Here is a 27,088-nt window from a genome sequence, read left to right as displayed (position 1 = left end):
GCCTCTTTTATCAAGGCATGCGGCAATGCCAACGGAGCCCATTGAGAGTGAAAGGGCTTTGTTGGCATTACTGCACCGGGAGCTGCTAGCGTGGCTTGAGAAAAGAGGCTCTTAGTTTCCTGCCTACAATTATTTCCTGCACAGTAACATTGGAGAAGAGGCTTGTCTGATCTCAAAATCTCATATGCTTTTATGCCTTTTTGATTGATAGCCCAATAACACCATAATCTATTAGGCTACCCATTTTATTCTCTTAAGTCCTGTGTGGCCTCTAGAACTCTGCTTTCCTGATTAAACATCACAAAGTACCGTTGCTACAACCTTTGTTTAAAAAAAAATGGATTTGGGGTGGGGTTAATGCTTTTTTGTGGGGAAGTAGCTCTCAAAGGTGTTTCAGTGCACTACTGTGAATCCATAAAGGTTAGGCTTGTTCATCCTCTTCAGTCTCTTTAATTCCTCCCTCAGTAGGAATCAGCTGAGCTCATAGGTTACTCCTGGGGGAATTTTGCACTACTGTGCAGTGTAGAATTTGTGCAGAATTCTGCCTTTCCCGCACAGAATTCTGTGCAGTTGGTTGAATATGCTCCCATTTCCAGCTGACTGCCTCTCTCCCTTTCTGCCTGCCTGCACAGGCACCACTGCAGCATGGCAAGAGAGGAGCTGCTTCCTCTGCTGCCTTGGTCCCTAGCTGAACAGAGGCCCACGTGGGTCAAAGGAACAGTCAGCGTCAGGATGGCAGAGGAAGCAAAAGTGGAAGCCACCTGCTCTGCCTCTGTGCAGCTCCTCTCACTTGCCATGCTGTAGTGGTGCTTGTGTAGGTAGGCAGAGAGGGAGGGAGGTGGATGGAATTGGGAGGGAGGGGGGAGGGGGGACTGGAAAGAAAGGTGGATGGAAGGGTGTGTGTTTGCGCCATTGGAAGGGGTGGAGGACTGCAGGAAGGTGCAAGGGGTTGTGCATGCCATAATTCCCCCAGGAGTAACAGATACAGGTGTGTGATGGTCTCTTCCGCATGACTGTTGTTCGTGTACATCCATCCAGAGCATAGAATAAGCTCTGTGAGCTGTCCCTTGCAACAAAATCATTGTGTCACTGCAAAAGTTGGAAGGCTTGTCCAAAGCATTGCACCTTCAGTCTTTAAAGGTCAGCGAGGGAAGAAAAAATTGGTACAGAGGTTGCATTTCTCGTGATTCAGCTAATTTCACCTTCTTTTCTCCTCCCTGTCCATTTAACCACATCCTTCAGAACCTTCCATCGAGGTCTTCCAGCCATCCAATAAAGAGCGGTTTGGACTGGGTCTTCAGCTTAAAAAGTAAGGATACTAATCACCAGATGCTTAATAAAGTGATGGAAGGTTGAAAGCATAGGAAAGAACCTTCTTTTTGTCCCTGAATTGCCCTAGAAGTTGAAGACCCCTTGAGCGAAGCTTTAGAGTTTGGAAGTGTTATCTGAAATGTCTCTATCATGATATGATATGTTTTCTCATTTTAGAGTTTGTTATAATCTGATCTGTAATGAGTGCTTTGGGTGACTCCTTGCTGCTGTTGTGATTCAACCCAGGAATGCAGTGCCTCTGTTCAGGGCTGGCCCTGCCACTAGGTGGACTAGGCATCCGCCTGGGGCGATAGATCAGGAATGATGGATGAGAAGTATATGAAGGATTATTAATTAGTTTTTTCAGTTGTGTGTATGCTTTTATTTCTCTTTTTGTGTGATGATTAGTTAATTATTTCCTGTCATAATTTGGCATTCCTTTCTGTTGTGTAATTTGTAGTTATTGTTTTTAGTGTAAACTGCTTTAATTTGTTCGCAGCTAAGTGGTATAGCAAATTTAATAAATGATAAACAAGATTTGGCAGGTGGTAGCAGTGCAGCAGATGGGCATCCTGTAATCCTCCCTTCCCTGTCTCGTTCCATTGGCCAGCATCTTGCCCATCTCTTCCCTTTCTCCTACAACCATTATTGCCCTACCTCTTTCCAGATCGCTCCAGAGGCACTTAATGCTGGATGTGCTGGTGCAGGGCCATCCAGTAGATGCCAGTGCTCAACCACTGCTGCATCCCACCCTCCTCCTCACAGGAAATGAGTTAAGGGGAGGGCATGATGCAGCAGGACTTGAGTGTGGGCTTCTGCTGGAAACTCCCTTGCCAGAGCTGAGTACCTTTTGAAGCGGTCCAGGAAGAGGTAGGGTAACAGCTGGGGCAGGGAAGGGGAGATGAGATGCTGGACGGGGGGGATAAGGAGAGGAAGGGATGATGTTGGCCTTGGGGTGGGGGAGGGTAGGGAGGGACAGGAGAGATGCTGGAAGCTGGAACAGGTAGTTGGGTAGGGAAGTGAAGGGGAGAAGTTGGCCTTGAGTGGAGTGGGGTTATTAAGTTAGGGAAGGGGAGATCCTGGACTTGGCAAGGGATAAGGAGGTGAAGGGGAGGTGGTGGACTAGGAGGGGAGGGAAGGGAAGGGAAGATGCCACCTGGGGTAGGTAAGAAAGGGAAGGGAGGATGTTGGCCATTTTGGGGATGGTGGATTGGGGGTGGGATGGACTATAGCCCTGAAACTACCTTGGAGGTGGGGTACTGCATAGCTGAAGGTATGCCTAGGGCATCAGATATCTATGGTCCAGTCCCTCTGTTGCATGCAGATTTCTCTCATTAATATTCATTGTGGATATACTGGATATCCTTCAGCAGGCTATTTACTTGGTATCCTTTTCAAGGGACAGATGTCTGAACATTAAGGGGCCTGCTTGCTAAAGTGCAGTAGGTTTTTGCACTTACTACTACTACTACTACTACTTATCATTTCTATAGTGCTACTAGACGTACTTACTGCAGCTTGAGTGGAAATCTTAAGAACAGTAAGTACGAGCCTGTGTGGTAGATGAAGAGAGTGTGCCTAGCATCTGTCCTGCATTTAACACACAGACACCTAGTACACGGCAGTCACCTTACATGCCTCCACAGATTGCACGCTTGTATCCAAGTAACGTGCTGCTTGACACAAACTAAAGGCTACATCAACAGCTGGGGCACTGAAACCCGAACCTGTTTGACAGTATTGGTTATTTGTTTATACTTGCCTTTGGAATCTCCATCATGGAGGTTCACAAAGTCAAATTAAAATTACAAATAAAATAGGAAAGAAATACAGTATTTTATAGGAAAGAAAATAGAACAGCTCCTGTGTATCCTGTGCCTGCATGGACTTCCAAACGGATCTTCCAATCCTCCTAGATCGACCCCCCTCCCTCCCGAGAGCAAATCTCTGAGTCTCACTAAGGATATTTCCTGGTAGTTTGCTCCCCTTTCTCTCACCCCTCTGGCACTGGATTTTAAAATGGTGCTGATGACCTGTAGGCGGATTTCCCAGATAATAAATTACCTGAAACAAGGTTTCCCAACAGAACTATCCGCAAGCAAAATATTCTGTTCTCTGTCTAGGGGAAGGGGAAAAACCTTGGCTATGGCCCTACATGCCACTATTTCAGTCAGAGAGAGAGAGCTGAGAAATCAGGCTGATATATATATTAGCTTTATTATGGATAATATAAAAAAAAGATATACAAAATAGAAATTTGGCAAAGCTTCAGCTGAACAAAAATACTGGCAGTAATTCTTACAACTATATTCTCACACTACACACATTTCTTACTGGTTGCTAGGTAAACTTGCACAACTGATTAGAATGCAATAACTATGTTATGAGGTAGTATGGTAATTAGCAGCTTCTTTCCCGACCAAGGTTATGACTAACACCAGCCTTATGCTCAGGTAATCACCACTCGCTAACCCAGACTAATAGGAGATAGATCACTGTGTCGCTCACCACACAATCTCCGGTGACACCTCTCAGGAGTAGCACAGGTTACTTCCCAGACTCAAGCTGAGAGATCAGCGAGTCTTCGTCAGAGCCACGACAGGCACTCTGCAGCAGTCAGCAAAGGCACAGGTCACACCTTGCAGGTAGCTGAACCACACGGTACTCTTCCAGATACACTGTTCATCAGTTGGTGGACCTTCTTAGGTCACTGGTCTTCTTTCCACCTCCACCTTCTTCCAAGGATTCCGACTAACTAACTCCCCAACTCTTCCCACTCTTCCAGCGCCTCTCGGTCAGGTGATACCAATTATCCTCTTGTACCATCCTGTGCATGGGCAAGAAGAGTTCTTGTTTTTTTTTTTTCTTTGTGACCTTGGAAATGGTAACTTCTGGTGCCATGCATGCCTCCCTTCTCATCATCTCCGAGATAGAAGGGGAATAATTGGAGCACAGAGTGTCCTTGGCTTCAGCAAGCCTGTCAGTGATTTTCCACAAACTGAAGCTGACTCTGACACAGAGATGTGCAGGTCAGAGGTTTGCAGCAGCCATCTTCTAGTAACAAGATGTCATAGGCTTGTATAGGCCAAGACCAGCAAGGGAGACACAGGGACATACCCCTACAGACCCCTAGTGGTAGTACTGTGAGACTACTGCTAGGGGTTAACAGTGCTGTTTTGAAATCCAGAGGGAATGGGAATTGAGAGGGACTGCTTCCGCCTCATTCCACTAGATTACAAGGGAATCCACCAAGTGAGTCCTAGTGGTTTAAGGGGTGGGGGAAAGTTCAGGGTTTGTCTTGGGGGGGGGGGGGGGCAGCGTTCTTGATAATTGGTTAGCACATAAGCACCACCATCCTGGGAAAAGAACAAGGGTCCATCAAGCCCAACATCCTGTCTCCGACAGCGGCCAATCCAGGCTTCAAGAACCCGGCAAACTCCTCCCCCCAAAAAAATTCCCCCCCCCTTTTTTTTTTAAAATAATGTTCAATGGACTTATTCTTCAGGAATCTGTCCAAACCCCCCTTAAACTCCGTAAGGCCAGCTGCAAGCTGCTGTCACTACGTTCTCCGGCAACGAGTTCCAGAGTCCAGCTACTCTGGTTAGGTAGGGGTTTCCTTTCTACGGCAGGGGGAGAGGATCAAGTAGTGGAGGGGATGCTGTTAGGGAGGGGGCGGTCAAGAGGGACTGAGCCGGAGGCATCAGTGGCTTTTCTCAACGTGATGCAGTTGTACTGTTGGCTGGCTTTAGTACACAGTAGCTGATAGGTGGTAGCAGGTTGTTCATGAAATTGGGTCATAAGTTCTTATTGTTGCTCATACCTTATGATACTTTGTTCACTCTTATATCATTGTTTATTCTACACTTTACTGTAGACTTTGCATTGTAATTTTGTTCAGCAGTTTGCTGTATTGTCCTTTTAATCCTGAATAAAATCTTTTAAAACTTAGTACACATTAGCCTTTACCGCAAGTCTGTGCTAATGCCTGCTGTGAGTTATAACCTGTACAGCTTAGTAAACATTGCTGCAAGATTTGACTGTGCTCCACCAGACCCGTCCCTTAATCTCTGAGCTTTCTATTATCAGTGTCCTCTTTGGAACAATAATGGATAATTTCTGCTTCTGCATTTCTTTTTTTGCTTCTGTTTTTTTTCCCCACAGGATCCTGGGAATGTTCACATCCCAGCAATGGAAACATCTGAGCAATGATCTGCTGAAGATCCAGCAGGAGAAGCGGCACAACTGGTTCAAGGCAAGCGGCACAATCAAGAAATTCAGAGCAGGCCTCGGTATCTTCTCCCCAATCCCCAAGTGAGGACGCTCTCTGCCTAGGGAAAGGGAAATGGGACTTGATATACCACCTTTCTGTGTTTTTTCCAACTGCATTCAAGGCTGTTTATATAGTAACTACAGGTACTTATTTGTACCTGGGGCAATGGAGAGTTGTGACTTGCCCAGTGGGAATTGAACCCAGTACCCCAGGATCAAAGTCCACTGCACTAACCACTAGGCTAGACCTTGCTCTGCCTTTCTCTTTCTCCTTCTGCTCCCCTTTCTGAGATTTATGAACTGCTTTATGTTACTGCAGTTTTAGGGACCAATTTTCAGTGGTGTTTATAGAGATAGGAGTTCCATTCACCAGGTCCATACCCGGTAATGCTGCTGAAAACCTAAACAAACTACCTGGATAGTGCCAAGGTGGTCCGGGGGTGGAATTTCCTCTTGGTTTAGCAGTGATATTTAATCTACTAACTGGGTAAACTGCCCAGATAAAGTTAGGACAGCAAAAAAAACTGTCCTAACTTTATCCAGTGATACCTGGGTACGTACCAGTGACCAAATTGTACCCAGGTATTCAGTGCAGGATGGTATCTAGTTTGCTTACTGTGCCAAGTAATAAGCAGGCATGGTGAACGGTGACTAAGGACTGCGCTTTCTTTTGGAGGGCCACTGTACCATGGAACCAGCTCCCTTTGGAGCTGAGGTCAGAGGTTTAGGGTAGGATTAAAGACTTATTTTTTTTCAGAAAGCTTTTATACAGAACTGATGGAATGCTGAGAATATTTGCAGAGGCAGATATTAGCATCTTACTGAAGATCTCATGGATGTGTGCAGTGTGATTTTGCTAGTCTGAATGTATTTTTCCTATTTATGATGGAGTTCTTTTTTTAATATTTCTTCTTATTTTGTGTATATTGTAAACCACTTTGATTATGTAGAAAAGGTGGTATATCAAGTATTTTAAACTATTAAAACTATCTGGATACCAGCACTGAATATGAGAGAATAAAATAACCGTAGTAGATGGCATTTAAATAAAATTTCAGTTTCTTCGGCTGAATATTGAGGGGGTTAATGTATTAGAATTTCTTGGCTGAATTTGTGTAAAGATGGTCATCCACAAAAGGGTGACAGTGGTCCCTCTGTATTCTGTTATCCATCTGGCTGTGGCAAGGGCAATAGCCAGAAGTTGATTTTGTCGGGGCTCAGGGGTTAGCCAAGCATTTCCTTACAGTCTCCCCCCCCCCCCCCCCACTGCTGCCATTGCTGCCACCCCCTTCCTCCGGATCATACCTTTGCTGGTGGAGATGCTAGTCTAGCCCCACCAGCCAAAGTTTCACCGCCAGAGCCCTGCACGTGCTATTTGAGAAGCAGGCCAACACCAGTCCTTCCGCACATTCTCAGTACAAGTACATGAACTGAGCATGTGCAGAAATACTGGCGTCGGCGGCTACAGCATCCTTCCCACTTCCTGCTGTTCAGGCAGCACGGGCAGGACTCTGGCAGCGAAACTCTTTGGCAGGGCTTGAGCATCCCTGCCAGCCATGTATTGGCTGCCACATGCTTTTGTTTTAGGCACTAACAATGCACATAAATCTTGCTGTTTTATGGTGCCTCTTTCTAAACCTTTACGTGTGCTAACATTATTACCACATGCTAAATGCTAAGAAGCCCATTTTATACCTATGAGCTGCTTAGCATTTAATGTGCACTGATTCATTATTTATAGTAACATAGTAGATGACGGCAGAAAAAGACCTGCGCGGTCCATCCAGTCTGCCCAACAAGATAAACTCACATGTGCTACTTTTTGTGTATACCTTACCTTGATTTGTACCTGTCCTTTTCCGGGCACAGACCGTATAAGTCTGCCCAGCACTATCCCCGCCTCCAAACCATCAGTCCCGCCTCCCACCATCGGTTCTGGCACAGACCGTATAAGTCTGCCCAGCATCATCTCCGTCTCCCGCCACCGGCATTGCCACCCAATCTCGTCTAAGCTCCTTAGGATCCATTCCTTCTGAGCAGGATTCCTTTATGTTTATCCCACGCATGTTTGAATTCCGTTACCGTTTTTGTTTCCACCACCTCCCGCGGGAGGGCATTCCAAGCATCCACTACTCTCTCCGTGAAAAAAATACTTCCTGACATTTTTCTTGGAGTCTGCCCCCTTCAATCTCATTTCATGTCCTCTCGTTCTACTGCCTTCGCATCTTCGGAAAAGGTTCGTTTGCAGATTAATACCTTTCAAATATTTGAACGTCTGTATCATATCACCCCTGTTTCTCCTTTCCTCCAGAGTGTACATGTTCAGGTCCGCAAGTCTCTCCTCATACGTCTTGTAACGCAAATCCCATACCATTCTCGTAGCTTTTCTTTGCACCGCTTCAATTCTTTTTACATCTTTCGCAAGATACGGCCTCCAGAACTGAACATAATACTCCAGGTGGGGCCTCACCAACAACTTATACAGGGGCATCAACACCCCCTTTCTTTGGCTGGTCACACCTCTCTCTTCGGCTGGTATTTATGTATTTATTTATTTGTTACATTTGTATCCCACATTTTCCCACCTATTTGCAGGCTCAATGTGGCTTACATTGTACCGTAGAGTCGTTCGCCATCTCTGATAGAGAAGGAAATACACTGAGTTGGTGTGGTCGGATAAGGTTCATGTGTTATAGACACATTGGAGAATTATAGAGAGGAAGAGTTATGTGGAGTGTGCATGCTAAGCTTTAGTAAAAGGGCCCCTTAGTCATTTACACGCATGAGGAGCTACTCTTACACAGGGCCGGTCTTAGCAAGTGCGGGGCCCTATGCAGACCAATTTGGTGGGGCCCCATCCTAGCCCCGCCCCATCGTAGCCCCGCCCCCACCGTAGCCCCGCCCCCCCACCGTAGCCCCGCCCCTACCTCCACCCCATTGATAAGATTATTCCATTTTTAGAACATTTTTATTTATGAAATTTCAAATAAAGACAAATGAAGCTAAACTTGTACAAAAAAACTGATTGAAATAATAAGCACAATGCTATCATGAAACCTCCCCTCCCCAGAAATTATTCAGTTCAAGTCCACTACAATTAGTAGTTCCAATTCTCATAACAAAGGAGAATAAAGGAAAAATATTAAGAAAAGATTCAGTACTTTCAAATTCCCCTATTACTGTGTAACCCATATATGCAATAAAATAAAAATGAAATGAAAAGATATACAATAAAATAAAGTGATGTGTGAAATATAATGTACAATATAAAAACATATAGACCACCAAGGTATTAAAATTGTTTTAAAATATATACCACAGCTCTCTGACTCAAGAAGACTCCGACTCTTGTCTGTCATCCATAACTGTCTGACAACACACAGAAAAAAAATAAGTAAAAACAAATTGTCACAATTAATACCTTATACACCAATATACCAGCCTTACGGAAAATGCAGACCGTCAACAATATGAAGCTAGCAAGGGATCATAATACTACAATTCTCATGCAGAGCCACAAAACACCCTTTTAGAGGTAGTGTGTCATGATTTAGGCTCTACACCCTTTCTGATGTTTGGTGCCACCTTAGTAAGGCCAACACACAATCTCTCCACTGCAAAACACTATACACAAACTTGTGCAAAAACACACTCATAACCTTAACAAACCATAAACAGCACTAATTCCAAGGACAGAACGAGCTACAACCTTATGCGTGGCGTGGAAAGGCAACTGTAATTACACCTGGCTCTAAAACACCAGTGCACAACCTAGTGAAAAAAAAACAAACAAAAAGGGATTCAAACTATACGCTAGCAGAATACTGCACCTTCCTTGATCACACCTGAAAAACACATGAAGGCAAAATACTGAAATGGAAAGTTACCTCAAGAAGTCAGACTCAGCATGCAGCAATACTAAAAAAATTGAAACGTACATGAAAAATATCACAGATGCACATTTCCAAAAACTGACATATTCCAATTAATAAATCCTGAATAAAATAGTTTTTTCTACCTTTGTTGTCTGGTGACTTTGTTTTTCTGATCATGCTGGCTCAGTATCCGATAGTGCTGCTATCTGTCCTCTTAACTCCGTTTCCAGGGCTTCCTTTCCATTTATTTCTTTACTTTCCGCCTTTCTTCTTCATTTCTTGCCCTACATCCGTAAGTAAAAGCTGGGTCCTCTGCAGACTTGACTGTCCAGTGGATCCAGCTTCTGCCTATTTTCTATATCCATGTGCACTTTTTCTCCTCTCTTCCTTTTCCCTCACCTCATCTCCTTCCTCACTCTTCCCTCGCCTCCATCCATGTCCAGCATTTCTTCTCTCTCCTCCATCCACCCATGTCCAGCGACCCTCCTGTCCCCCCTGCCATCCACCTATGTCCAGAAACCCCCCTCCCCTGCCATCCACCCATGTCCAGAAGCCCCCCTCCCCTGCCATCCACCCATGTCCAGCGACCCTCCTGTGCCCCTGCCCTCAACCTATGTCCAGAAACCCCCTCCCCTGCCATCCACCCATGTCCATGACCCTCCTGTGCCCCCTGCCCTCAACCTATGTCCAGAACCCCCCTCCCCTGCCATCCACCCATGTCCAGCGACCCTCCTGTGCCCCCTGTCCTCAACCTATGTCCAGAAACCCCCTCCCCTGCCATCCACCCATGTCCAGTGACCCTCCTGTGCCCCCTGCCCTCCTCTGCCATCCACCTATGTCCAGAAGCCCCCCTCCCCTGCCATCCACCCATGTCCAGTGACCCTCCTGTGCCCCCTGCCCTCCCCTGCCATCCACCTATGTCCAGAAGCCCCCTCCCCTGCCATCCACCCATGTCCAGTGACCCTCCCTGTGCCCCTGCCCTCAACCTATGTCCAGAACCCCCCTCCCCTGCCATCCACCCATGTCCAGCGACCCTCCTGTGCCCCTGCCCTCAACCTATGTCCAGAAACCCCCTCCGCTGCCATCCACCCATGTCCAGCGACCCTCCTGTGCCCCCTGCCCTCCCCTGCCATCCACCTATTTCCAGAAACCCCCTCCCCTGCTATCCCCCCATGTCCAGCGACCCTTCTGTGCCCCCTGCCCTCCACCTATTTCCAGACCCCCCTCCCCTGCTATCCCCCCATGTCCAGCGACCCTCCTGTGCCCCCTGCCCTCCACCTATTTCCAGACCCCCCTCCCCTGCTATCCACCCATGTCCAGTGACCCTCCTGTGCCCCCTGCCCTCCCCTGCCATCCACCTATGTTCAGAAGCCCCCCTCCCCTGCCATCCACCCATGTCCAGCGACCCTCCTGTGCCCCTGCCCTCAACCTATGTCCAGAAACCCCCTCCCCTGCCATCCACCCATGTCCAGCGACCCTCCTGTGCCCCCAGCCCTCAACCTATGTCCAGAACCCCCCTCCCCTGCCATCGACCCATGTCCAGCGACCCTCCTGTGCCCCTGCCCTCAACCTATGTCCAGAAAACCCCCTCCCCTGCCATCCACCCATGTCCAGTGACCCTCCTGTGCCCCCTGCCCTACCCTGCCATCCACCTATGTCCAGAAGCCCCCCCTCCCCTGCCATCCACCCATGTCCAGCGACCCTCCTGTGCCCCTGCCCTCAGCCTATGTCCAGAAACCCCCTCCCCTGCCATCCACCCTTGTCCAGCGACCCTCCTGTGCCCCCAGCCCTCCCCTGCCATCCACCTATTTCCAGAACCCCCCTCCCCTGCTATCCCCCCATGTCCAGCGACCCTTCTGTGCCCCCTGCCCTCCACCTATTTCCAGAACCCCCTCCCCTGCTATCCCCCATGTCCAGCGACCCTCCTGTGCCCCCTGCCCTCCACCTATTTCCAGACCCCCCTCCCCTGCTATCCCCCCATATCCAGCGACCCTCCTGTGCCCCCTGCCCTCCACCTATTTCCAGACCCCCTCTCCCCTGTTATCCCCCCATGTCCAGCGACCCTCCTGTGCCCCCTGCCCTCCACCCATGTCCAGTGACGCGACTCTCCTCGTTCCCCTGATCCCCTCCCTCCAGCCACCTGAGCCCCCCTCCCCGACCCGCCAAACGACCCTCGTCTACCACCCGACCCGCCGGCACCTCACCTGACCCAGCATTTTTTAAAAAGCTACAAGCGGCAGTGCCTCCTCGCGTCTGTGAAAGAAGAAAAGTCGCTTCGTCCATTGGCCGGCCTTCCCTCATGTCCCGCCCTCTGATGTAACTTCCGCAAGGGCGGGACATGAGGGAAGGCCGGCCAATGGACGAAGCGACTTTTCTTCTTTCACAGACGCGAGGAGGCACTGCCGCTTGTAGCTTTTTTAAAAATGCTGGGTCAGGTGAGGTGCCGGTGGGTCGGGTGGTAGACGAGGGTCGTTTGGCGGGTCGGGGAGGGGGGGGCTCAGACGGCTGGAGGGAGGTGGAGCAGGGGAACGAGGACTGGAGAGTTGCGTCGCTGGACATGGAGGGCAGGCGAGCATTGGCGGTGGTAGGAGAGGCGAGGCAGACTTGAGGCAGGCCGCGCGGGGCCCCCTTAGGCGCGGGGCTCTATGCGGCCGCCTCGGTCGCCTCTGCCTAAGACCGGCCCTGCTCTTACAGAATAATGACCAACGTTAAAGTACGCTTGTTGTTCACATGGCGTGGACTTTAACGATGGGTGTGTGAATAGGCAGAGTTTGGGGAGAGTGTACAAGTATGCACACACATTTACATACGTTCTGCTAACAAAAGGCACAGCCAGTGGGCTGGTATAAATCAAGTGAGATTTTGGCTAGTTATAATGGTATTTTTAAAGAAAAGCAGGCAATGTTTCTTTGTAAAATAAGAAACTTATTTAACACTTTTGGTAGGTGCCCTGTTATAAATTACCCTTCTTAAATTCGAGAAAGGTTCGCTGAAAGATAAGTGCTAAACATTTGGGCACTAACTGCTGGATTCTGTGTAGCGCGCCTAGAGATCTGTGCCGAAATGCAGGTGTATTCTAAAACAGTGTGTGTAACTTTATTGGCCTAACAAGCTAATCAGCATGGATAACAGCACTTAAGCAATAATGAGCACTAATTGGCAATAATTAGAATTTATGCACACAACTCACTAAGTGTATTCTGTAATGAACTGCACCTAAATTCTAACGTGCGTAGTTGAAAAGGGGCATGGCTATGGGCAGGGAAATGGGTATTTTATGGAGATGTAAATGGAGGCTCATAATTTTAGGCGGTGGGATATCAACTAAGCATATTCTATATACCGTGCCTAAATCTAGGTGCCGCTTATAGAATACACTTATGCAGAAACGTTTACCACATGGATTTTTTAGGCATCTTATATAGAATCTGGCCCTAAATGGGGAATTCTGTATATGGTGCCGAATGTTAGTCACTAAGTTCCATGCTGAATTTTCTTCACATAAAAATAGGCACCAAATAGGGACAGAAACGGCAGATCCACGTGAAAACATGAGCTCATTTATAGAACATCGCCTAAGTGTTTCTGTGTAGATCTTCAAAGGGGGAGTGGTCATGGGAAGGGGCATGGGCGGGCCAGGAGTGTTCCCTTAAAATGTGCACAGCGTTATAGAACAGTGCGGATCTGCACCCAACTTGCGTGCCAGGATTTACACTTGGCTGCAGTTGGTGTAACTCCTCGCTCCCAAAGTTGATTGCGGCTCCCAGAACGTCCATTATAGAATATCATTCAGGCTCGTTTTTGTTTCTTCGGCGCCAAATTTTGAGTGTCATTTGTATAACAGAGGTTCTATGCAGAACTGCCATTAAAGAATACTAGTGTGAGGCTGTGTTTACACCCTTAACTTTAGTCGTGAGCACTTGTGCTAGTTCAAAAGGTGAGTGTAAGTGCTTGTTTCTAATTTTGGCAGTTAGACGCAGGTCCTGGGCATACCTCTGACCTGCCCATTCCCCTCCCCAGTCCACCCACCCTGTGCAGTTACGCGTCATTGATTTTGTGTGTACGTTTTATAGAATATCAACTAAGCTCAGTTGTGATGTAACTGCTAACTGGTTCCAATTAATACCAATTAACAGTACTTGGTGCCAGGGGCGTAGCCAAACTTCGGCGGGAGGGGGGTGAGCCTGAGGTGAGGGGGCACATTTTAGCCCCCCCCCGCCATTGCTGACCCCCCCTACCACCACCACCACCATCAACTTTGACCCGCCCCCTGCCGACGACCCTCTCGTCCTCCCCCCCTCCCGCCGCCAACCCTCCCCCACCGTCGCCTACCTTTGCTGGTGGGGGACCCCAACCCCCTGCCAGCCGAGGTCCTCTTCTTCCTTTGTTCTGTTTCTGAGTCTGACGTCCTGCACGCAACTCCCGCCAGCCGAGGTCCTCTTCTTTCTTCGTTCTGTTTCTGAGTCTGACGACCTGCTTGTACAACGTGCAGGACGTCAGACTCAGAAACAGAACGAAGGAAGAAGAGGACCTCGGCTGGCGGGGGTTGGGGTCCCCCGCCAGCAAAGGTAGCAGACGGCAATGGCGGGTTGGCGGAGTCAAGAGGGTCATTGGCAGGGAGGTCCAGGGCCAAATCTACGGGGGCCCAGGCCCCAGTGGCCCACGTAGCTACACCCCTGCTTGGTGCCAATTATTGCTACTTAACATCAGTTATCAGCTCATTTAGTTACACCTGCAACTAACGTGCGCAAGCAACATTGTACACCAATTCCCTAATTCTGTAAAAGTCACTGAAAATTGCGCGTCTACCCAATTTAATAGAATAACGAGCTAATTAGTGCCAATAATTGGCTTTTTAACAGGCAGTTATTGGCACTAAATTTAATTGGGATGTATGCACATAAATTTAGGCGAGGGATCTGTGTCTAAAATTTACATGCAATCTGAAAATGTGGGTTCAGAAATGGGTGGGTCATGGGTGTTATGGGCGTTCCTACAAGTTACACATGTTATAGAATAATGGGGATCCTAATCTAATTTAGGCATGTTCATGTGCACCATGTTTCAGTTGGTGCAAATGGCCACGCCTAAAGTTAGGTGCGATTCCCGTGTGTAAGTGCTATTCTATAAACCGTGCCGAACTTTAAGCACAGCTTATAGAATAGCACTTTTTTCGGCACCATATATAGAATCTAGCTTTATGCGTAAAGTTGGGTGCACAAGTTTATAGAATTTGCATGCTTGTGTCTTGGCGTACTGATCATCTCTGCCTGTAATATATTTGCCATGAAGCAGAAGGGGTATTGTGAATGGACTAATGGTTTCTGTAGCAGCTGTGCCATTAACGCGGAGGGCTCTGTGTTCTTTTAACAGAAAGTCTCCCATTTTATTTCATTGCCTGATAGTGACTCAGTATGTCCTAATAGTACTAATACTAGTAGGGTATTATTTTGCCTCCAGGACATCATTCTCTTGATTCCATGGTACATTGACTATTGCCAACTCTTTTTCTGCTGAGGGATCTTTGACCAGTTCCAATGCTACCCCTGTTTTCTAGATCACCCAGTTTCCCAGTCATCCAGGACTCCATGTTAAAGAGCAAATTAGGGGTACCTGATCTTCGAGTGAACCGTTTGATGAACCGATCCATCTCCTGCACCATGAAGAACCCTAAAGTGGAGGTCTTTGGATATCCACCCAGTACTCAGGTAAATCCTTTTCTCATTTCAGCATCTAAACATACTCCACTCTACTCTTGTGTATTACTAGCATCCATATGCTATTCTTAACACCCACATGACTTTAATCCTTTCAGTACCACTGATCTATCATCAACACTGGCAAGTTTTTCCTTCCTTGCTCCCCTACCTTTCCCTGTTTTATTCCTTTCCGTTTATTAACTCCTTAACCCATTGCTTTATTTTGAAGGATTCTACCTTTCCAGTCAGTAGATTGTAGTTCTTTTCTTGAAGTTCTGTATTTTTTGTAAATTTTAGTTTTTGTACACTGCCCCCCCCCCCCCAAAGATCTGCTGGCCAACTTGGGTGGTATAGAAAGTGTGAATAAACTATAAACATGATTCATTCTGCCTTCACACACATCATATCATGTCACAATCAGATAATTATCCACACTTTATTTTCTAGCTCTGTGCCTTATTACTCAGCTGGCAGGGGTCCGGTATTTGTTTGTGAGGGGAAGCGGCGAGAAGGTGAGGTGGTGGTGGGGGGGGGGGGGGGGGGGGGGCGACACTCCCACCGTGAGGTCTGGCTATGCCCCTGCTCTGTATTCATTTGAAACGATTTAGAGTCCATGTGTGCTGTGGGGCTTTTTACAAAGGAGCAAGAGGGCTAACGTGTGGGTAGTGTGTGCCCAATTAGCACTACTGCTGAGGTAGCACGTGCGCCTGGCGGTAATTCCAATTTTGGCGTTTGCCGAATCTCATAGTAGAAAATAATTTTCTATTTTCTACCATGGGGGTTTTCCCGGTGGTAACCGGCAGCACACCCACATTGGCGTGTGCTGCATGGTTGCCATGTTGGGTAGCGCATGAGCCCTTACCAGTAGGTCATTGGGTGGCGATAAAGTCTCAGGCCGTAAATAGGCGTGCGCTAGTTTTAATATTTACCGGGCATTAAAAAATTGCCTTTTTCCCAGTTGCGGTAAAAAAATGGCTCAGTGAATGCCTACAGACACGTCCACACTGCCGCGGACCACTTTTTACCACAGCTTTGTAAAAGGAGCTCTGTGTGCCTACTTGTGTCTTTAGTTTCCAGCCCTGATAATCAAACACACTTTTACTGTTCGGTGCTTCTTTGACAATTTATTCTTTCACGCTGAAGAATTGAACCAGAAAGATATGGATTTATAAACCGAGCATCATTTTCTGATCCTGTTTTAAGCAGTTTATATAGAATTTCTGAGTGAAGCAGGTACAGGAAGTCATATCAGTGGACACAGGAATCCTGGAAGTTCACGTTGGTGCTGTTCTCTCTCTCCAGGTTGGTGGGCACTGCAAAAACATCCCAACATTAGAATATGGATTCCTTGTTCAGGTAAGCTGAAATGCAGAATATTATGTGGCTTCAGGTGGATGTCAGAGATGATAACGAACGTTAGTGCACTAGCACCGTATTTCTCACACCGGAAATGAACTGATTATCTAATTTACTCTATAATTTACTCTACCATTTATGAACATAATGCAATACCACTTTGTATTTCTCAATCCGGAAATGGCGATCGCCACTACGGCATACTGTAAGCCACATTGAGCCTGCAAAAAGGTGGGAAAATGTGGGATACAAATGCAATAAATAAATAAATAACCAAGAGAACACATTTATGTGTGAAATTGTGAAGATACAAAGCTACAATTGGGACATGAATGCTAGTTACTCCACTACTACTTTGTATTATTTCTCCCACATTCGTGACTTACTGTTCCAGACGATGCAGCGAGCCCCTCATCTGAGTGCTATGTAGATATTGAAGACACAGGGGTATTAGTGTGCAAAGGAACGACTGTGTTTAAGGTTGTTGCTTGGGCTGTCTGGATATTAGGAGTACAGGAGTGTGCAGAAATGTCTGAAGTGGTTATGCCTGTGAAGAGATTGGTGTTACCTGTACCAAGAAGGCTGTCTCTCAGATCCTACTGTCTTCTCATGCATTCAGATCATGAAATATGCTGAGCAGCGGATTCCCACCCTGAATGAATACTGTGTAGTCTGTGATGAGCAGCATGTCTTTCAGAATGGATCTATGCTAAAGGTAAAACAAAAAAACCTCTTAGTGTCTTGTCCCTCCATGGACCTTCCTGGACTCCACTTCCAGTATAATTCAGTTGCATCTGTGAAATATGTGGAATTATTTTTCTGAATGTAGGTACTATCACAATAGATTGTTTAAAACAGTTTATAGTAGGATTTTCTTACGTTTGGATTTGAATTGGATGGACAGTGAAGTATATTGATGCCTTGAGTTCATTAAATTGTTTTCTATACTCATCTGTAAATTAGTCTTGAACAGAGAAATTTTTTTGCCAGATCTTAACAGGTCATTTATTACATGCCTACATAAAATGTCAAAGTGTGGTATAATAAACAAGCAAAAATACAATAACTTGTTATTATCTAAACAAAATATATAAATTAACAGAACATAACTACTTTAAATATAACCTGTTAAAAAATTAGATTCTCTTAATACAGTACCAAAAACTTGCTTGAACAACAGCACTCCCCCCTCCCAAACTCCCCAAAACACGTGGTGTTGATTTTTTAATAATTTAGGCTCCAAACTTTTGGGTCCTTTTACTAAGGTGTTCTAATGGATTTAGCGCATGCTAACTTAGGGCACGGCTGTGTAATCATTGCTACCCTGGCATGAGAGCATGCTCTAATTTATGTGTTAGCTGCATAGCCTGTTATTTGGTGGGAAATGGGTGGGTTTGAGATCGGGAATGGATTTGCACTGCACATTGCAGTTAGCGCATTTTAATTAATTAATTTATTTATTTGTCACTTATCCTGCACTTTCACTGATGCAGATAATGCCTCCTAGACATACCTTGCACTTACTGCATGGGAATTTGGGCACAGACCGTGTGGTCAGTGCAAAACTTTACCACATTTTGGGATAATAGCCCCTTAGGCTCCTATGTTTGGCTGGCTATAGGGGATGAATTTATGAACCTGGAAGGAGAGGGGTGGAGTGCAGCTGCCCAGGTGCAGAGCAAGGAACAGGATGGAGGATGGCCAAAACAAGCTTATATGCCCCTGCTGTGCCCCTTGAACTGTGTTCCAAAGTTAATGCCTCTGATAATGGAATCCTCTAGCAGCAACAGTTTTCTGGTATGAGATACTTTATTAGTGCTTTGGGGTGTCTTTTCTCTTGGGATACCTTTATTGCTTTTTGTTCCACCTCAGTTCTATTTTCTGGAGCATCACAGTGCTGTAATGGAGCAAAGGAATTCTGTAGGGGCAACAATTGTGAGGGTGGATGCTTCTGTGCCACATGTCGTAGTCTGCCTGAGCCTACTATTATCCATCTGTTCATGATGGGTGGGGTAGCAAACCCCTAATAGAGATAATTTGGAGCATTAAAAGTGGGTGGCAACAGGGCAGATTTAGGCAAGGGTGGAAAAAGGTTAGGAGCTTAGCACTGATTTTCAGCACTAGGCTCATAAATCTAGGCAAACTAATAGCAGGTCTAAATTTTATAAGCATTACTTTTAAGCTCCCAAATGTATTTATTTATTAGGATTTATTTACCTCGTTTTTGAAGGAATTCACTCAAGGCAGTGTACAGTAAGAATAGATCAAACATAAGCAATAGCCAATTACAGCAGTAAAAATATTCAAATAACAATACGAAGTATGGCATAGTATACTGCTTATAATGTCAACACAATATGTAAAAGAACATTTTAATTGATAGTGAAGCAAAGATGGAACATATAGATAGGTAAGAGAGTAAAAATAGTTAGATAAGATGACTTATTTAAATAGGTAAGAGAACTATTCCAAGGTTCATGACTTGTGATTTGAGGGGGAGTTCGTATTTCCCAGAAGGGATTTTGATGTCAGGTATGTGTCCACTTGTGTTAGGGACCCAGAGAAGCTCAGTTTTACTTGGGTTCAGGCTAGGGTTACTATTTGGTGTCCTCTGAAAAAGAGGACACATGTCACGCCCCCTACCCCGCCCCCGCCACGCCTCATGCCCCGCCCCACCACACCCCCTTCGGGTCCTCGTTCCGCCCCTATTCCCCGCCCCCCCCCGTCACATAGTCTCCTCCCCCCCTCTCACATACCCCCCCCCTCACTTACTATCTAGCCCTGGTGGTCTAGTAGCGTCTTCTCTTCGGGGCAGGAAAGAGCCCCTTCTTTCCTGCCCAGAGCGCTGCCTGCCCTTGCCTGCTGCATCCTCCTCGGTCTGGCTGGGGATTCAAAATGGCCACCGAGAGTTGAAGCGGCCTCGCGAGAGTTCAACTTTCGGCGGCCATTTTGAATTCCCAGCCAGACCGAGGAGGATGATAGACAGGGGAGGCAGCGCTCCGGGCAGGAAAGAGGGGGCTCTTTCCTGCCCCGAAGACGTCACTAGACCACCAGGGAACATGGTAAGGAAGGGAGGGGACGGGAGACCAGACCCACGGCGCCGATCGCAGCGTCCACATGCATGCGCCTGCCCGCACCCGCGCCCACGTTGTCCAGAAATCCGGACAAACGTGGGTGCAGGCAAAATCCGCCGGACGCCCCGGACATGGCCCTCAAAAAGAGGACATGTCCGGGGAAATCCGGACGAATGGTAAACCCTAGTTCAGGCAAAGTTTGCTGTGTTTAGCCCATTCTTGAATTGATATTAGACTGGTAATCAGTTTATTCAAGGCTGTAGGTAAGTCAGGTTCAATGGGTATGAGTAGCTGCACATCATCCGCGCATAGATGTAAAACTGAGTGTCCATTGACCGAATCAGCTCAGCTAGTGGCTTGAGGTAGATATTGAACAGAATAAGTGACAGTATTGATCCTTGTGGTACCCCACAGGTCAGTGTCCATGGTGGTGATGAGTTGCTGCCAAACATTATGTTTGTTGCCTGTCTGATAGATAGGATCTGTAACATGCAAGTACTGTTCCATTGATATCGGTTTCTGTCAGTCGTGCTAGCATGATATCATGATCCACAGTGTCAAAAGCTGCTGAGAAATCTAGCAGTATTAACACTGAGGCAAATCCCATGTCTCGGTTTCTGTGAAGATCATCTAGTAGGGATATGAGGACCATTTCTGTTCCATAACCGGGTCTGAATCCAGATTGGACATGGATCTAACCAGTTTCTCTCTTCTAGCCAATCATTAAGTTGAACACAGACTGTTCTATGAGTTTCCCTAGAAATGGGATGTTGGATATTGGCTGGTAACTTTCAAGTTTGTCCTGGTCTAGGTTGTTTTTCTTTAGCAAAGGGCAAATCCTCTGCCCTTTTTAATGCTGTTGGTAGTTGCCCATTAGAAAGAGAGGTGTTCACAATGTTTATGGCACCTTCTATGAGGCCCACACTTGCCTGCTGCACTATCTTTGATGGGCAGGGGTCGAGGGAGCAGGTAGTTGGTCGAAGGTCTCTTAGGATTTTGTCAAGGCTCTCTTCTGTCATTGGGTTAAAAGTATCCCATCTGTCTCTGTCAGGAGGGGGCGAGTTTATGCATCCCTGGTTAACTGGTTGGGGACTGGGTGGGATTGCCTGTAAATCCTGGCGGAGACTTTTAATTGTGTTGGCAAAGTATGCATCAAAATCACTGCAGTTCAGTTTAGACTGGGCAGGCTGGTTCTGTTGTGGGGGTTGCAGTAGGCTGTTTACTATATTGAACAACTGCTTGGTTGAATTGGCAGCCTGTGCAATGCATTGAGAGAAATACTGTTTTTTGATTGCTGTTAAGGCTTGGTAGTACATTGTTGTGTGGTTCCTACAGTTTAGCCTGTCTTCATCCAAGTGAGGTTTAAGCCATCTCCTTTCTAGTTTCTGTCCTTCGCGTTTAAGGATCTGAAGTTCTGGAGAAAACCAAGGTGAGCGTTTGTGAGTGGGACATAAGACCTTTTTTAGTGCTGCTGTTTCCTCTAAGGTCTTGGCTAATTGTGTATTCCAGATGTCAACCTGTTCTGATACTGTAGTTCTTGTCATCAACATGTGGATAGTCCAAGGCCTCTAGGAAATTTCAGTGGTCAGCTTTTTTTGTCTCTTATTCAGTACTGTCACTTATTCTCCTTCCAAACTCTGGGAGGTGCCATTTGTTTCAGGTGCTCACTCAGGGAAAATGTAATTAGAAAATGGTCTCATCATGATGGGGGTGTTATTTCAATACTGTTATCCCAGAATTCTGGGATATCCACTCCTTTGTAGAATACCAGGTCTAGTATGTGACCCTTTTCATGGCTTGGAGAATTAATCACCTGTGTAAATCCTAGTGCTGTCATTGTGTCCAGAAAGGCAGCTGTGGTGGTATCTGGGGTTTCGATGTGTAGATTGAAATCTCTCATGATCAGCAGCCTAGGGCAATTCAGGGTCACTTGAGTAATCAGGTCTAGGAGTTCTTGCACAGGTAATGTGTTGTTTCAAGGTGCTCGGTATACCATGAGCAACCAGATTGGTTTCTCTTCAAATTGGGTTAAAAGAGATTCTGATTCATGTAGCTGGGGGATGGATATTCTGCGCAGTTTGATTGTATCCCAAATCAAGACTGCTACCCCTGCACCTCGTCTTCCTGGTCTTGGTTGATGTTGGATGTTGAAATCTGTTGGACATAGTTCAGCCAGTGGTAAACCCCCACTTTCATCTAGCCAGGTTTCACTTATTCCTAGGATGTCAAGATGCTGTTCATGTATGGCATCATGGATCACCGAGCATTTCTTTGCAGCTGATCTGGCATTCACCAGTCTTATAGTTCCTAAGGGTGGTCTGGGGGTGCTGGAAGTAACTTTGATGTGGCAATGAGGTGATCTTTTAAGTACTGTTATGTAGGTGTTTGACCTCTTGCACTTTTGCCTTCTCTTTGGTTGGTGTGGTTTATGGTTTCCTCTCCCATACACCACTGGGATGCTCAAAGTCTCATGGTCTGTGGGACCATGGCACATTTTTTGTGTCAGAAGCTAGTTAGGCAAAATTTCACTGGGTGATAGTGCAATCCACCCTGTGGAGACCACCCTGTGGATCAGCAATCTTACTAGTTGAACAATGCAGGATTAAGGCTTTAAATGCAGGATTAGGGCTTTAAATAATGTAAAAGACAGACCATTTTAAAATTGTAAATACAAACAAGGCCTGTGAGATCAAGGCTTCCAGCAATACAGCAACAAATGGCTGTACTTAGCACTTCTGTGTAAATTTCTGTGAAGACTTAAATGCGGAGGGATTGATGGTTGACTTTAGTTTTAAGTAATCTAACAGAGTTAAAATAAATTTTTAACTCCTGGATTGTAGGTATGAACTTTATAGTTTCTGGCTCTGATATCCTTGGATGGTGCAATTGATGTAGGTTGCTGTAGGCTTTTTCTTTGTTGTCCAGGAGGAGGGTTAGATGTAAATATAGATCCAGCTCCGATCACAGGGCATGAGGAGAGTTATTTGTAACGTGAAGGGAAGATAAAATTTCCTTTCTCCAGCCAAATTAAATGAAAAACGTTCAAAGTAAAATTGAGGACTAGTGCCTCAACAAAGACTGGGCAGAAATCAGTAAAAGTTTGGTTTGTAAATAAGCAGAAAGTGTATTATTATTTAATCTAAATTTAAGATGAATTTTCAGCTGAAAACTTATGCACCTAAGTTCAGCTAGAAATAGGATACAAATACAGAAGCCTACTATAGCTCAGGTTTTTTTTTTGAACATCAGTCCCAGAAAGTTTAAAAGACTTTGTTCTGGGCATGGTTTGGTTCTTCCTCGGTATACATGTAGTCCGTATTTTACAACTGCAGTCCATGTATCTCACAGAAAATTTCCATGTTAGCATTTTCACCTGCTTTGAATCATGCGTAGCCCCTTGCCAACAACTCATTCAGATTTGGGATTAAGAGAGATGTTCAAAAATCACTAAAAAACAACCTGTTCAATAAGGCATACCACAACGATCCATCATAAATACCAGACAACGAAACTTTTACCAGAACTGGACTTAACCGAACTCTCTATACCTGACTGCTTCATCTAATTTGTCACTAATGAACTTTAACGCAATACCACTTTATTTCTCATTCCGATAATGAATTCTCTATACTTGATTGCTTAATCTATTCTGTCATTAACACAATACCACTTTGTATGTCTCATTCCGGAAATGGCAATCGCCATTACGGAATAATGTAAGCCACATTATTCCGGAAATGGCAATCGCCATTACGGAATAATGTAAGCCACATTGAGCCTGCAAATAGGTGGGAAAATGTGGGATACAAATGTAACAAATAATAATAATAATGTTTTGGAGGAATAATGCTTACCTCTTGGGAGTTTACATTTCTTAGTTTGATTCCTTAATTGTCTTTCCATGGACTTGCAGTTTTAGAAAATCTGCCACTTGTACAGATAAGTAGCTCAGGTTCTATGTGCAAAACCCTGAATGATGTCACTCTTTTTTTTGAATGTTATCCTTTGGTTTCTTCTGATGTGCTTGTTGGCAAATACATACATACATACATATATGTATAGATATAGATATATATTTTTTGAGGTGGGGGATGAGTACTCTGAGCACACAGATCTAAGTGTCCATTTATCGATCTGGGTGCCCTACACATTATTTCCTATGTTTACCATTCGTACGTGGTATGCTCATGCTCCTTAGTCAATGCATTTTCAGGTTTCCTTGACTGAGAACATGTGACCACATTATTTCTGCCCTTCTCTTCTGTTTTTTTTTTTTTGCTGTGAGCATGTCAAATTTTCATTGCTCATTAAGGGCCCATTAGCAAGCCTGTTGAGAGTTTTTGCAAGCCCACGCTACAGTTTATTGTAAGTTTTATTGCATAGGTCCCATGGTGTCCATTGTCTGTACATCTTTGAAAGTTGCCCATTGAGTTTTCAATGGACCTTTCACCTCATGGTTATTCATACAATAAAACTAAGACTTTAACCATTAACACTATAAATGAATAACATGACATATTTTACTTGGTAATCAATAGAAGCAATGCCAAGGTTAGCTGCATGTTTTTTCTCTGACCACTTGCAGTCATTGAGCTCCTCTCACTGTACATAGAACATACTATACACTTAAGGATGAAAGAGAAGTGACTTGCATGACTTAAATGTGCCTAGAGTATTTAAGTTGATAGATGCATATAAGGCCTCCGTGCTTTCTTTTTCTCTGCAGCCAGCAGTTTGCACCAGAGAGCTGTGTGTCTTCTCCTTCTACACTCTGGGAGTGATGTCAGGAGCTGCAGAGGAAGTGGCTACAGGAGCTGAGGTATGAGAAGACATTCAAGGGAATAAATAAGTAGTTATGGAAATGAGCAAATAAAGGATGGGTGTGCAGAATAAATGTAATTAATGACCTTTGATTTGATTAACTCCGTTTTGTCAAACCATCAAAGTGTTGTACGTGTCGTTGTATCTGTCAAAAGGACTTACAAAGACCAGGGGATGGATGTAAAACTTACCTAAACCAGCGGTTCTCAACCGCTGTGTCCTGAGCACCTGGAAGGTGTGTCATGGGGCTGCCACACAGAACAACTTTTTTTTTGTTTCCTCTCCTGTCACAGATCCAGTACCTCTTCCACCCCCCCCCCCCCCCCGACTGAGCCTAGCACTTGTTCTTTGTCCTCCCTCAGCTCCTCCCTGATACACAAAAACCACAAAAACCTGTGAGTCCTTTGTTTTTGTGGATGCTGGCGGCTGTAATGGGCCATCTGGGATGGCCCAAATCTTTCCCTCTGCAGCATCCCACCTGAGCGTGAACAGGAAGTTATATTGAGGGGTGGGACGCTGCAGAGGATCTGGGTCAGCCCAGACTGCCTGTTACCACTGCCGGCACCCATGAAGGACTTTCAGGATTTTGTGAACTGGGGAGGCACTGAGGGTGGACAAGGAACTAGGGCTAGGCTTGGGGGGGAGGGGAGGATACTTGTCTCAAAAGAGGAGGTAATGGAGAGGCGCTGGACCCATGGGGAGGAGATGGAGGAAGTCAGAGGGACAGGTGCTGGACCTGTGTGGGGGAAGGAGAGGAGAGATGCCAGACCTTGGTTGAGAGAACAGGGGAGAGAGGACGGACTTGTCAGACCATGAGTGGGTGTGAATATGGGGAGAGGGGAACATATCAAACCGTGGAGGGTGAGGTTGGGGAGAGGGAAGGAGAGGTACTGGACTCATGATGAACAGATGGGGGAAGGGAGAGGTGATGTACCCATGGAAAGGAGATGAAGGAAGGCAGAGGAAGAGGTGCTGGATGTGTGAGGGACAGGAGAGATGCCAAACCTTAGCTGAGGGAACAAGGGAGAGAGGAGGGATATGTCAGACCATGGAGGGTGGGGGCTGGGGAGAGGGGGACATGCCATACTGTAGGGGTGCTGGCTGGGGAGAGGGGGCATTTTAAATTGTGGGAGCTGGTGGAAATCTCAGACCATGCTGGGGGAGAGGGAGAGAGTGAATGTGAGAAACAGATACTGGATTGCATTGCAGGGGAGGGGGAGGGAGAGATGCGACTACGCAAACCCCGATGCTGTGCTCCTTCCTGGGTTGTGTAGGCAGTAAACAACATTTAGCAGGCTTTCACTTCTGGTTCTTGGTTTGCCATCTACACCAGAAATGAGCGGGGCATTGGGATTTGTGTAGGCACATCTGCTGCCAGGCTGCTTTCCCCTCTGAGCTGCTGCCAGGCTGCCTTCCCCTCTGAGCTGCTGCCCTGCTGAACATTGAAGCTGCACTTTTTTGGTGTTGGTATGGGGGGGAGGGGAAGGGGACACAGAGCTGATGGGCCAAAAGGCGGAAGGGGAGAGAGGGGGAACATGGAGATGTTGCACCAAAGGGGAAGGGAGACAGGACAGGGACTTTCTAGATCATAAGGGGGAAGTGGGAGAGGGGACAGGGAGGGCTGGACAATAGGGGTGGAGGGGTAGGGAAAGGGGACAGGGAATTGCTGGATCATAGGGGTAGAGGGGAAGGGACAGGAGACAGGAAATTACTACACCACAGGGGTGAAGGAAGGGACATGGGGTGCTGGACCATAGGGATGGAGGGGAAGGAGATTGGACAACGAAATGCTGGACCACAGGGGTAGTTCAACTCTGGAATTCATTGCCAGAGAATATGGTAAAAGCAGTTAGCAGGGTTTAAAAAAGTTTGGACAATTTCCTAAAAGTCCATAAGCTATTATCAAGGTGGACTTGGAAAATCCACTGCTTATTTCTAGGATAAGCAGCATAGAATCTGTTTTGCTGTTCTGGGATCTTGCCAAGTACTTGTGACCTGGATTGGCAACTGTTGGAAACAGGATACTGGGCTTAATGGACTGTCAGTCTTTCCCAGTATGGTAACACTTATGTTCGTATGATAGGGAGATGCTGGACCATAGAGATGGAGGAGAGAGAAGGGTGAGCAGGAGAGGAAGATAGGCTACAAGTGTGAGTGGAGAAAGAGAGTGGAAATGTTGGGTTGCAAGAGTACAGGAAAGAAGAGGGGAGGGGAGATACTTGGCATTGTGGAACCATGTGGGAGGGACCATGGAGGTTCTGAGGGGAGATGATTGAGAAGAGGATGGTGAGTACAGAGGGTAGAAATGTAGTATAGGAAGTGAGAGAAGAGGACAGAATAGAAAGCTAGGGAAGGAATGAGAGGTAGAAGGTGAGAGGAGGAGATGGAAAAGTTGATAGGTAGGTGAAATAGAGCTGGAGGACTGAAGAGTGAGAATGTGAAATTTGAGTGAACACGCAGAAAAGAGAGAAAGAGAAAATATGTCAGAGATGGATGTATTGAGGGAATGGCAAAGATAGAAAGAAAGTGAAGAAAGGACAAATGACAGCACCCAGTGGAAAGAGAACAGAAAACAGACAAGAAAGCAAAAAAGAGAAACTGGGACCAAGATGCTTTGAAAAATATAATGCCCAGACAACAAAGGTAGAAAAAAGTGTTTTATTTTGAATTTATTATGTAGAAT

At 46.1% G+C, this 27,088-nt stretch overlaps 1 protein-coding gene across 5 annotated transcripts in view; it reads left to right on the top strand.

Annotated features, from left to right (window-relative positions):
- The window catches only part of PARP6 (poly(ADP-ribose) polymerase family member 6), a 116,885-nt gene that overhangs the window by 40,552 nt on the left and 49,245 nt on the right, over positions 1-27,088 (top strand). For all 5 annotated transcript variants that reach the window (XM_030190369.1, XM_030190368.1, XM_030190372.1 and 2 more), the window contains exons 7-12: positions 1,243-1,309; positions 5,473-5,622; positions 15,013-15,163; positions 16,457-16,510; positions 17,130-17,225; positions 24,311-24,403. In XM_030190369.1, the coding sequence (XP_030046229.1) occupies positions 1,243-1,309; positions 5,473-5,622; positions 15,013-15,163; positions 16,457-16,510; positions 17,130-17,225; positions 24,311-24,403 (611 nt within the window). The remainder of the gene's footprint in view (positions 1-1,242; positions 1,310-5,472; positions 5,623-15,012; positions 15,164-16,456; positions 16,511-17,129; positions 17,226-24,310; positions 24,404-27,088) is intronic.

The sequence above is a fragment of the Microcaecilia unicolor genome, chromosome 1 (assembly GCF_901765095.1).
Source record: "Microcaecilia unicolor chromosome 1, aMicUni1.1, whole genome shotgun sequence".
Classification (NCBI taxonomy): Eukaryota; Metazoa; Chordata; class Amphibia; order Gymnophiona; family Siphonopidae; genus Microcaecilia; species Microcaecilia unicolor.
Note: the sequence above shows the minus strand (reverse complement) of the source record. Positions and strands in the feature narration are given on the sequence as shown.